Genomic DNA, 13,094 nt, shown 5'->3' with positions numbered 1-13,094 from the left:
ACATACTCCAGCCACACTTATTAGCCAAGGCTTTATCCTGCCAGGTGCTGAACATATGCACACACAGATAAGCAGCCCTTACCTTATAAACAGGGCAGAAAATATCTATAAGTATTCCTGTTTTGGGGATGATAACTTTTGACAATGGTATTTATGAAGAGGTTTTTGGAAAAACTCAGGAGATACTGGAAGAGCAGAACCTGGATCAGAGGAGCCTGTAACAAGTCCTGTCACAGCAGGAAGCTGGACAGGTGGGACCTGGCCAGAACATACTTTTTCTATTTCTTTATTTTTTTTCTGAATTCCCCTCTGCCATTGACTTAGCAAACACTCTTCCAAAGTGATAGTGAAGTGAAGCTAATCTCTTTTTCTCCAGAGAAGCTTTCAGACCTTGAAGAGGTTTGTCTTTGTTTCTGAACTTCTGCTTGTTCCCCCCAGGTGGGTTTACAGTGAGAGCTGAGCATCTGACCTTCACCAACTCACCTTTCCAAGTGTCCTTCCCCTTTCCTCACTCTGCCATCCTTGAAGATCTTGATGGATCTGTCACTGGACAAGAAGGAAGTCGTCTCCTCCCTTCTACAGACATCCTTGGGGCTTCATGCACAGCCAGTGCCAATTTCAGTCAAGCTTCTGGTGGCAGCGTTTGTGGCAGGGACGTTGTTTTTCACCGTATGTCTCTTCATTTGTAAGTAACCATTTGTCTTTTGAAAGAAATCACTTGCTATGTTTTATATTGAGAGAGATGCTGTTTCTAAACTCAATCCCAAGACTCTTTGCTGGGCCGTAAATGAGGTCAGGATAAAATCCTGAGCACTGGCATATAACAGTTCGTGCTGTTGTACACATGATCTCTGGCACCATTTTTGGTGTGACTTCTTGTTCTTGCCCAGACTATTCCCAGGCACAATTTGAGTGACAACACAGGGACCATTCCTAAGTGGCAATTTGGATGTAGTCATCACAGTTTAGATGAGGGAACTTAGCTGTATGGACAGCTACAAAAATTATAAATACAACTTGGCCTCTAGGCCAGAGGACAGTCTTTGGTTTATTTTGTTTACTAACTTGGGCATGGCCTGTCCAAACCTGATTTTCTTCTGAGGTTCTCGGCAAGCTTGTTATCTTTGTTACCCCGGTTTTCTATCTATAGTCTTGATCCTGTCTGGAGACAGTTCTGGCAGTGTTAAGTTGACTTTTGAATGGTGATTGTGGTATATCTCTATTTTGTCCCTCTTCAAATTACCAGAGGGATATAAATGGGCTTTTGTAGTACTGAGAATCCAGCTCAAGGTGGACACTGACACATTAATGTTCAAAGTGAGATTGATGACCAAGCCTTAGCCACAGTCAGGTTTAGTGGGTGAATTGGGAACTTTGCCAAGATTTTCTGACTGCTGAAATATAAAGTAGACATAGATCATGAGAACACCTCCACTGTTGATAAAATGTAGAAAAAAGTTTGAATTTAATTATATTTTAAGTCATGCTCTGAGAGTGTTTCCTTTTATACTCATTGTGAGAGATTTCCCTAACAGTTCCCAAAGGATAGGAGGTCACAAATAGGTTAGTTTTTCATGTCTTCAGCAGAATATTTCTGGCATCTAATTTCATTTCTTTGTAAGTTCCATAAGCATTTTATTATTTCATGGGCCCAGCTGTCATGCAATGAACAGACATATTGTACAGAGGATATAATAACTTCACGACGTATTTAATTAAAAGAAAACTTTCTGGTAGATAATTTTCTGCCATTCTGTTGTAGCCATGTCTCTTATCACAGAATCATAGAATGGTTTGGGTTGGAAGGGACCTCAAAGATCACCCAGTTCCTACCCCCTGCCATGGGCAAGAATGCCACCCACTCAGGTTGCCTAGGGCCTCATCCAGTCTGGATCTGAACACCTCTGGGGATGGGACATCCACAAGTTCTCTGTGCTGTTCCTTGCTTTCTGTGAGGTACATGTAGTCAGTTCAGATCATCAAACCTGTTTCAGTCTATGTGATTATGGCTCACTATCAATATTATGGAATCAAACAATGGTTCAAGGGAGATATGAAACTCAAAAGTAAGCTTTTATTACTGTGGGAGGCAGGGCTTTCTTGACAACTAGTTAATTGCTCTTCTGAATTAGTTAAGATACCAGTTTCCACTTGATTACAATGGGCACTTGTGATAATACTACTGTTTATAGACTGAAATGGAGAAAAACAAAACAACAGCAACATTTCTTTGTCTTAAATGGTGGAGGAAGCCAAAGCATAAATGAACGAATCACTTTGTAGATGAAAGCAACTGCAGTAAAATTGTGATATAGCTCTAAGCTTATTCAGCACTCAAATATTACGGGAATGATTTGGCAGGTGAGCCAAAAATACAATATGAGTGAATTCAAATTGAGTTAAGACATAAAAACTTAGATATTTTATTGAAGAGCATGTGTAGTCACCATGTGGATATTGACAATGTGTCCTACTATGGCTGATGGAAACCTGGGTCCTTGATTTGGTTGCCCATGCAAAGGTGTCTGGTGACATTTAAAATTGATCATAATGACTCACTTTGTCACTCTAGTAGCAGAAGATCAAGGCTCTCTCACAGGTGCTGTATCAGATCTGCCATCTCACTCTGATATTTTGGATTCCTAGAGACATTTTAAAAAACACCAGATGCCTGTTTCTCTGGTCCCTCTCTTTGGGGCCAGTCAGCTGAATTGCTATTTGGGCTTCTCTTGACTGTACTTACTATGATGTTAGTGACTGTAATGGGTATTTAGTTACCCAAAGCACATATAAACATCTATAGGCACTTAGGTGCCTTAATCCTAAATTGAATGCCAAGATTTTCCTCTACCTGCCTTCTACACTGGTTTTGGGGGAAATAAGACATGCAGACATAAGACATAAGAAATAAGGCATAAGGCATACACAGAGAGTGTTCTTGCATGTATATATGTATATGTGTATATATATATATATATGTAAATGCAGTGTGTCTCTCTTTTTTACTTAGTTTTGAATCCATTCCCAGTTTCATATATAGTTTTTTTATTATTATTATTAAAGGATCATAATGGTCCCTGGCACAGTTTTGGCCATGACAGCTATGCCACTCCCATGTAATTTAACCTGACCCAGGGACCATTTCCAGTAGGGCAATTTGTATCTGTCTGTGTTTTTTGGAGGCTGCAGGAGTTATATTGTATGAATATATTGTACGGCTGGGCCATACCATGTGGTCTCAAGGCCGAAGGATAGGTCACAGCACCAGTTAGCTTACCCATAGAGGTGTAGCTGCAGGTTTGCGTCTGACTGCTTACATACCCTATGAATGGATGAGACAGTTTTGTTGGAGGAGATCTGTATGGATAAAACCACGCCTTATGATGTAAGCTACGTGTCTGCTTTGCTGGTATCTCTTTGCACTGCCATGCCTACTGTAAGTTTGCAACAGAATATTACTTTTAACCTTTTATTTTTTTTTTTCTTTTTCTGGAGACATAAAAATTGTTCTGGAGAGTTCAGCCTCCTACTTGTATCATCTTATATCCCACCTTTGTAATAACCCAGTCCTGAAGTCCAGCTCTTTCCCACTGGCTCCTGAGTACCATCCCAGCACACTTCTGTTGCTTCACTTGCCTCCCCAAGCTGGATTTGCTCTTGCCTATAAGCAGCTGGCAGTTAAAGGGATCCAGTGGAGAAATACTGCTCAGCCAAGTACTTTCACCATTTCTGTTATATTAGAAGAACTCCTGGCATAAGAAGAAAAGGGGAGAAAAAAGGATTTTAATAATCTGAGTACCACTCCATGCTCATCTTCCCTTCCCAGTGCTCCACTCAACATTTCACTTTCTTTTCAAAGTATGAGTTTGAATCATTCGCCATTTTTTGCTTTTTAAGGTTTGTAGTACACAGGCAGCAATGTTGAAGTGCTCTGTCAAAGCTCTGTTATTAATTCATTTCTATCTTACAACTCATGTTTTAGAAGAAATATTTTTTTCCTTTGCAAATAGGGAAAAAAAATTATCATGTGTTCCTTTGAAGTGGGAAACTATATGACTTTCAGCTACCTGCAGGCTTTGGATGTGCTTATTTGTTTCAACTAGTGAAAACAAAAGGCTGCACTAAATTAAGAGTTTGGAATTGTTCTGATTTAACAACGTGTACTGATTAGATGGCAAAATACTACTATGCTAGTTGTCTTTCTTGATCACTTCAGCATGAGGTCTTATGCAATCTAGTTCCTTTTCTAGCCACTTTTTAACCTTGATTATATGGACTGGAGATCTTTGCTCAATAGTGTGTGGTTGGTGTAGTTTCTCACCACACTTAGTATAGATATGAGTACTTTTGGGCACTGCCACGATATCTAATAATATTTTATGACAGGTAATGTCTTCAATACACATCATTCCTCCTTGCATCAAAAGGGGTGTAAGAAGAACAAGTACAAATAGGAGTTCATCTGCACCATTGTGGTTTGAACCCTGGTCTAAACTTTGTCTTCCGTGTAAATTGCTGAATTAGATAGTCATAGAATCACTAAGGTTGGAAAAGACCTCCAAGATCATCTAGTCCAACCGTCCCCCTACCACCATGAGATGATATGATCATATAAGTGACTGAAGTGCCCAATCCCCTTGATATGATTTATATCAATCTCTTATTTCCAGCAAGTCCCCTTCCTTTCCTTTCTTATTCACCTACATGAGCTGGAAGTCAATTTGTGTCAAAGATACTTGGCAGCCCCAGTAGCCAGCTGTTAGCCTGCCCTCTTGAGGACTATGTACTCACAAGAGTAACCTGAGAGACTGAAAACATCTTCTCTGTGCTGCTTCCAGATCCTCTCTCGTGAGTAGCTCCTACCAGCCAAATCACTGTCATGTTAAGTTGAAAGACTGTCAGCAGGCAGCCAAGCAGAGCAGGCAACAGCTGGTGTTCAAAGCAGTGAGTCCAGGAGGCTTCGGTCACAGAGACAACTCTCCAGAATGGACCTGGTGGAGAAACAGGGTGGGAAGCAAAAGGAGCTGGAGGGGATGAAGGATGCAAGTCAATTAATAAAATATCCACAGCATGACATGAGGATGAGGGGGTGGGGAAGAAAAGGAAACGGTGAATTTTGTCCAGATGTATTTGAAGAGTGTTCATAATAAAAAATGAATAGTTTGGGATTAATACAACAAAACATGACTAGGAGCAATTGGCAGAGGTTGAGCAGACAGAATAAGAAAGATAGGCTGGGTGACAGGAAGAATTTCCTAGCAATACAGTCTCTTGGATTCATCTAACATCAGTAAAAAGATTAAAGTATTGTTTAGGTACTGATGCTTGGGTTTCTTCAGTTTCTGATAAGCAAAGAATTGCTGTGGAAATAAAACCCTTCAGTGGTGCTCTACCAGCTCTGGAGTACATGACCTGTCAAATCTGCAACTTGCTAGTTCCTCATTGTACTTACAATTTGTGCTAAGTCCCTGCTGTCGGGAGGATGGGGGACAATCAAAACCAGGGGTGAAAAATGATATGCAAGCCTCAAGTCCAAGCTTTAAACACTGAAGCCACATTTGCTGATCATCAGACTGAAGTGTTAGCACAAGAGCATCCTCACTTTGATATGAAGTCATACTGTACAAGGAGAAGATTTCTGGCAATAACAATAAAACCATTTCATCTCTTGTGCTCAGTAGCTCTCTTGCTCTAGGGTAATGCAGTCTCTGTGCTCCTGAATGAATAGTGTGAGGTGCTTGGCACGGTGTTTTTTTTTTTTTTTTTTGCATCCCCCAAAGACTGGACTCCAGATCCAAAAATCTTAAAGGCAGTTAATGGATTTTGAGAGAGGAGTCCTGTTATGGCAAGGAGGGAGGGCAGAAAACAAGCAACCACTATTTGGTGACCTTGCTTGAGCAGGGGTTTGAACCAGATGACCTCTAGTGGTCCACTCCAAGCTAAAACATTCTGTGATTTGCTTGCATAGGAGGGAGACAGCTTGGTACACCGTGGTTACCTCTAACCCAGCAACCTCAGGTTCATTCCCTGACTCTGAGGACAACTGGCAAGGCTTGGCAACAGCCAAGTTATTAACCTTCTTTCTCTCCAAAAGATCAGGCAAGTTGCATCAGCGCTACCTTTTGGGAATGTTCCTCTGCTTGGGATTTGTCTGGGATAGGACTGGTTGATGCAAGCCGAAAGCATGACCAGTACCATATTAATAAGTTAAGAGTAAAATGTGGACAACTGAAAGCTAGAGCCCAACTCTTTATGTTTGTGCTCTTTAATTTACCAGAGTACAATAACGTATTGGCACAATTTTTTTTTTCTTCCCCAAAATGTGTTTAGAAAAATGATATATATATTTTTGTTGTTGGAGAAAAACCCTTGGAACCCTTTTTGTGATTGTTGTAGAAGACGAGAACATTAAGCATTTAGTGACTCTGTCCAGAATTTCTTCACCCAACAACTTCCAGGGTAACTGGGATCCATTTCCAAGGCTGCATTGCTGTAACAAAAGCCTTCTCCACGAAGTCCAGTTGAAAGTTAAACTAATGTGTCACTTAAACAACCTTTAAAGAGGGTTTTTATGTCTTTTAAAAATGTAATTGAAGCTTATAAAAGCCTTTATAAATTTATATGTGGGAAAGTTATTGAGTAGTCTGAAGAACAGCTTATGCCATGGCACAGCACAGCATGGCTGCAGGCTAGATACGGCTGCTCCAAATGCCACTGCTACCCATATTAGAGTGAAAATATGAGTCTCTATTAATATTAAAACAAATTTTCATTAAAAAATTGTCATAACATGATTAAGTGACTTTAAAAGTTTCTTCACATTATGCATAATTTTTACAAGAGGAGTGCATTAGAATAATCGGCAGCCAGGCAGCACCTTGCGGCAACGGGGACTCCAAACACTTTGCAACCGCACGCACCAGAAGGAAGTTCACCTCTTGTTCCCTTTTCAGTTGCTTTCCCCCTCTTGCTGGGGAAACCTGGGACTTGCTCAGCACCAGTCTTGTAGTTCGAGCCCTTTATTGCTTCCCTCTTCTTAGTCTGCTGCAGAAGAAAAGATTAACTTCTTCTTTATAGCCTTAATTCTTAAATCTGGTCTAATATCCTCTCCTGTAGTGCATGCATTCAGTTGCTGCAAACCCAGGCGCTGCTGATGGCTTAGAGTGAAAAGAATAGCACACCCCCTACCTCCGTGTCTTTGAGTCTTGAAGAGAGTTCAAATGGTTACTCTAGTTTTGCTTTTCCTTTGATATTTACTTACTGTGGTGCCTTCAGATGAACACCCGCCTGCTGTGAAACACCCTGACTGTCACCGTTTTTTTTTTTACTCAATGTGTACATGCTTAGCTGCTCTCTGGTCATGTATCCTCCCTGTGTAGATGACTGGATTCACACATGGGGCAGCATGTGTGCTCACTTGGCCTCATAACCCAGCCTTTTTCAAGGCTCCTGTGACATAAGGTGGATAAACAAAATAAGCAAATATTTAATAGTTGGCTTTTGAGTGTTCAGTCAACCAACACATCAGCTAAGCTTCAAAATTTTCTCTGTGTCATCCCACCAAAGCAGCTGAGAGAAATTTGGTACCCAGTAAAGGATCGACTTCCATTTATCCTGCAGTCTAGGGTAGTGGAAAGAAAGACAGATCCTGCTTGTGAGTAAAAAAGACAAAACATGTCCCTAAGCCTAGCCCTCAGCTTGACTATTGGCTGGGATGTTTCTGAGTACAGGGGGAGTATTTAGCATTGAGGAGGCATCTGATAGCCCTACACTTTCTTTGCTTGCAAGGAAAATGTTGTCAAGCTGTTGGGATGTTCTTACGGGACAGATAGGTCCAGGCTATGTCTGCTGGCAGGAACACTCTATCATAACCAAAGAACTACTAGCTATAAGATATTAGTAATTTGTAGAGGACTGAATGGGCAACAGAGGTTCACTAAAAACATGACCAAAGTATGTGCATCCAAATTTTCAAATCCATCTTGGATGCTTCAGAGCCCTTACCTGATGCCCACATCAAGCAGGGTGACAAAGTTGTCATCTACAGGTCTTTGCTATGCTTACGGTGCAAATATGTTTGAACTGCTTGCTTACCAGCCACATTGCAGCTCAGAATTTGCACCTGATTTTAGTTTTCCTTAAAATACCAGCCTGTAAACTGTAGAAGCTGGGGAACTGATTTAAGAACAAGGATGAGTTACATAGAAGCCAGAGCAGCCAACTCAAAAGTTGTCTTAAAAGGAGCCCTCTTAGCTTGTTGCTCACAAGACTCTCTGCTCCTGGGAGATAATCTCAATTCTTCTTTACTTCAAATTCAGAAAGCCTATTCCATAGAGGCTGCTCAAGAACAACGATCTAGTTACTTTCCAAAAAAACTGCTTGCAAAAGCTTGATGGGAAGGATTCCTAATACAAGGATGATTTGAATCAAATGCTTTCTCAACAAAGATGCACGCATTTACTGAAAGCAGCTGAAAATTCCGACTCTTGGCAATTAAAGTAAAATGAACCATTCTTGGGACTAGCATCAAACCTGTAAAGTGTTTGGTATGGCTATAATTTGGAATTAGCCTCCATTTGGCCAACAATAAATTGTACTGTTGATATAAACATTTGGTGTCCCATTTGAAGTTAGATGCTATATTGTTTCCTGTTTTAGGAGAGGGATAATCATAATGGATTATTACACAAATGTATCAAACAGAAAGCATTTAGAACTAAACACAGCGTCTGCCTTCATACACACAGATATGGACCCTTAGGATAAGTAAGCTAATGGTAAACATAAACAGGAGAGTTAATATTTGTTCTGCTTGATGTTGTTGATTGGTTTAACAAATCCTTTGTGGGCCATCTATGTTGAACAGTTCTGCACAATGCACTTGAGCTAAATTACATAACAGTTTATATGATTACAATTGGTAAATTGTTACTCAGACTGTAAAGTCCTATCTAGCAATCCTGCCATATTTCTAGAGCAAATTGCTCCTTAATTGAAACCTGCTTCAATATAAAAATACAGCCTTTCCAATGAGTCATCCTTTTTTTCCCCTTACAGTTTGTAAAGGCTTCCAGCAGTTTAAAGTGAGGGTTAATTTTGCATTAAGACCATTGCCTCCTAGTTTCTTTCAAATAAAGCCAGGGGAAGTTCAGGGGAAGGCTCTTTCCTCTGATAATGAAGCTCTCCATGTTAATGATGCGTGCAGGCTCCCTCAGATCCTCTGAATTAGAAATACTCGTGTGTGCGAGTGCTACTCTGCTTCATTAACATTAAGGAGAGGTAGATTGGTGGCTATTTAGGGCACAGTGAAATCGCTGGCTATTTAGGGCAAATGGAAATGGTGCTAATTGTGGCTGGTAACTCCATTAGTAGGATGTTTCCATTTTGGTGACTGTTTGGCATATAGGTGAAAAAATCAAGCCCGCTGACATCCTTGTAAGGAGAATGCAGTACCAGGCTCAGTGTTTTCTTGTACAAGTTTTCTGTGCATAGTTGCAGAGATTATTGGGTGCTCCTTTTTTTTTTTTTTTTTTTTTTTGGCATGGTGCACTATGTCAGGAGCGGGGCATGTGTTTGTGGGTGCAAGATGTGTGAAAAAGCAAGGATGCAACATTCCAGGGGAAGGAAACCCCAGAGGCTTCAGGCTATAAGATGCCAGGTAGTCTTTCTCTTTGGCTCCCTTTCCTTCCTAGGTCATGAACAAAGTTCCAAATGAAGGTCAGGGAACCTAGACTATCTTACTATAAGCCGTGCAAAGCTTTATGGCACTTTTTTTTTTTTTTTTTTTTTTTTTTTTTTTTCCCAAAGGAAAATTCTGCAATGAAGTCTCCTGGAATACCGGAAAGATTTATTTAATTTAACTGTACCCATCTAGAAGTTAGCTATGTAGTTTAGGATAGCTATTTGAGGTGACTTTATAACTTCACATCAAGGTCATGTCCAACTATCTCGGATTCACATTGCATTCACTAGTCAGGGAGTCTACCAGGCAAGTGTGGCATTGCAGCCTAAATTTCTTACAGACAAATCAGTAGACTTGTATCCCTCCCTGTATCCCAGCAGGATTGTCCCTTCCTGGCTTTCTCCTCTGTCTTTATAGTTTCTTGGAAGTACTGTGAAGAAATCCCTGAGATGAGTGGTCAAAGCAGTCTCATCAGACTTCTCCAGCAATGAAGAACAAAAAGAGTAAAGAGCAAAAAAGTGAGGATCTATACTGCACAGAGGATGCGTCAGAGTCTCCGTCACTTACTGTGGCATTGTACACCTTTGTAACTCAATCAGGCAATTTCTGATGTGCAGGAGAGTTTAATGCTGCACCACACTATATTTGGTATGCCACTGCTGCTAAAAATGTTTTCTTGAATACCTGTGCAGGTGCTGATAACTGTGGCGATAATGTGCTTGTCATTTACTTGCTTAATTAGCAGCCTAATATCCTGGTCCAGTTAATGCCTATAAGAGGAGGTTTATTAGTAGTACGAAAGCTGTTTAAGCCTTATAAACTCCTTCCAGTCAGTTTCATTGGTCTGCCAATATCTTCTGGTTGAGTGATTCTTTGCTGATTCACATTTCCCATGTTTCCCACTGCTGTTTCTCAGCTGAATGTTTCTGGGTAGTCAGAAAGCCCTTTGCCAAAGTGATAGGCAACAGAATAGAAAAAACAAACAAACAAACAAAAAACAAACTGATTTTAAAAGAGAAAAAAAAAATCTGCAAGCAACCCTCCTCCAAGACAACTGCTTCAGTAGTTTTCTGTTGTCTCTGCAGCAGCAAGGGGGAGCTGAGATGAAAATTACATGTACCAAAAGTCATGTAATGACTGCAAGATGATGAGCTTTAGCATTGTCTGTCTTGAGTAAGAGGGTTGTATCCAGTCTAAAGCACAGAGTAATATGCTAAGAGGGGCTCTTCTCCCAAGCACTGAGTGATAAGACAAGGGGAAATGACCTCAAGTTGCGCCAGGTAGGTTTAGGATATTAGGAGAAAATTCTTTACTGGAAGGGTTGTGTGACATTGGAACAGGCTGCCCAAGGAAGTGATTGGGTCACCATCCCTGGAGGTCTTCAAGAAACGTGTAGATTTCGAACTTAGTAGCATGGTTTAATTAACTTCATTACTAGGTTAAAGGTTGGACTAGGTGATCTTAGAGGTCTTTTCCATCCTGGATGATTCTATGATTCCAGGATATCTAGTTGTGGGCTAACATTCTGACAGTTAGAAATACTGTTTCATATACAATAAAAAGACTTTTTATTTTTAGCTCAGTGTCAGCTCAAATGCCAAAACTGACTAAGTGGACTAAAGGTGAAATCATCAACTTGCCTTGATCCTGCAGCAGCACTTGATTCATGCATAAATCTGCTGCATTCATCTTTATGGCAGAATCATGGCCCCAGGGTACTGTGGCAAGCCAGCAAGGCTTCTCCTCTGCTGGGAATGATATGCAGTCCTAGGACATGTATCCCTATCAATTCCCCATGCATAATATGTAGAAATGCAAGAAGTAGGAAAAAACTTGCAAGTTGTGGTTCTGCAGCTGAAACCACAATTTTCTTACAAGCACCTGTAGTACTGTGGGTGCATGGGATGGGAGATGCTGGTGATGATGGGGTAAAACTCTTTCTAGAATGGGAAGTCTTCAACAGGAATTATGGATGCTGCCATCAGAGTTCCTCCTGTATTTGTAGTGGTTTAGCCAGCCTCGCATCAATCCCTTTGCAAGCCAACTGGGATTATGCTCAGGATATGGAATAATCTCTGCCAGTTTCTACTAAGAAGGGTGCCACAATGAGATGCATCAAATTTTCAGACAAGCTTAGGCAGTCTGTGCATGTATGCACAGTAAGGAGACAGGGCCGAGGTTCTTAGGCTAGGATTTATTCTTCCTCACTTTTGGTATCAGAATGTGATTCCTCATGTGGAAATCTTGTTGCACAAATTCATTCAGGTCATGGAGAAAAAGCTACTGCAGAGAACATTTTAGCCCACATCTTACATCCTCTGGAGGAGCTTGATGCTTCTCGTTGCCTCTAGAGGGAGCAGGTATGACTGTAGTTCAATGCTTAAAATTAAAAAAAGTAAATTCCAGCAGCTGCGACTTCACTCTTCCTATGTCTTTCATATATCCTGGACCTGGGTGTCGTGTACCAATTTGAGTGAAACAGTATTTTAGCACCTTCAGTCTTGAAGATATAAGCTACTTTTTCTCTGTTGATATTTAATGTGAATGGCATGATTCAGTTACAAAATAAATCCATCTGTGTTGCTTTATAAGTCAGTAAGGCCTTCTATGGTGTCTTTGGAGGCTGCTCAAAGACCTTCTCGGTCAAGTTCCAGATGTGGAGCAGTAGCACAGTGTAGCTAACCAGAACATAGTTTAAACCATAGTTTGTATCCATTTCAAGAGCTATTGCAGGTATGCAAGATGCTGAGGACCAGAATTAAAATCTTTGTTTTGAAGCAGCTTATGATCAGACATGAAGAGACGATGTTCAATATCTGAACATCAGAAAGGTTAGTGGCCTTTCATCTTCATCCTTTCCTTCACACAGTTTGTTGCCTTCAACAAATGAATTCCTCAAAGCAGAGTATTCTGTATTTTTACACATTACATTACGCAGCCTTGTATCTTAAGGAAACTCACAATAGTACTAGTAAGAAGTTAATCTGGCTAGAAGCTCAAAAATCAAGGTCAGTTTAGCATAATTTGAAAAAAGTGTATGTGCAGGAAAAAGATGGAGTCTGCCCCTGGAGAGGTAGCAGTGTAAATTTTTGGCCATACTCAAGGCAGGTAGTTATATCTATTCTAGCCTCACTGCATTATTTGCTATTTTTAGTAGAGAAAGGCCCCCAGCTGTCTTAATTTTAAAGGGTTTTTAGCCATTCAGAATATCATTGCTATTGGTGATATTTTCAGGAAGTTTTTCCTCTGAGTAGATTGGATAGGAATTAGGAGAGGAAAGTGCTAGTGGAAAAGGGGGTTGAGTTCTCATTTGGATGCTCAGCAGACACGCTGTACTAAATGTTCACCCACTTTGTGAAGTCTTTCATCAGTCTGCAGCAGCCCCAGCTTTGTACTGCATGCTGAGCCAGGC

General features: G+C 40.6%; 1 protein-coding gene across 7 annotated transcripts in view; it reads left to right on the top strand.

Moving 5' to 3' along the window:
• PKHD1 (PKHD1 ciliary IPT domain containing fibrocystin/polyductin) overlaps window positions 1-13,094 on the top strand; it is a 255,796-nt gene that overhangs the window by 133,454 nt on the left and 109,248 nt on the right. For all 7 annotated transcript variants that reach the window (XM_082758117.1, XM_082758115.1, XM_082758116.1 and 4 more), the window contains one exon: window positions 439-685. In XM_082758117.1, the coding sequence (XP_082614243.1) occupies window positions 439-685 (247 nt within the window). The remainder of the gene's footprint in view (window positions 1-438; window positions 686-13,094) is intronic.

The sequence above is a fragment of the Aythya marila genome, assembly GCF_965140915.1.
Source record: "Aythya marila genome assembly, chromosome: 3".
In the NCBI taxonomy this organism is placed as follows: Eukaryota; Metazoa; Chordata; class Aves; order Anseriformes; family Anatidae; genus Aythya; species Aythya marila.
This window is presented reverse-complemented; position numbering and strand designations above follow the sequence as displayed.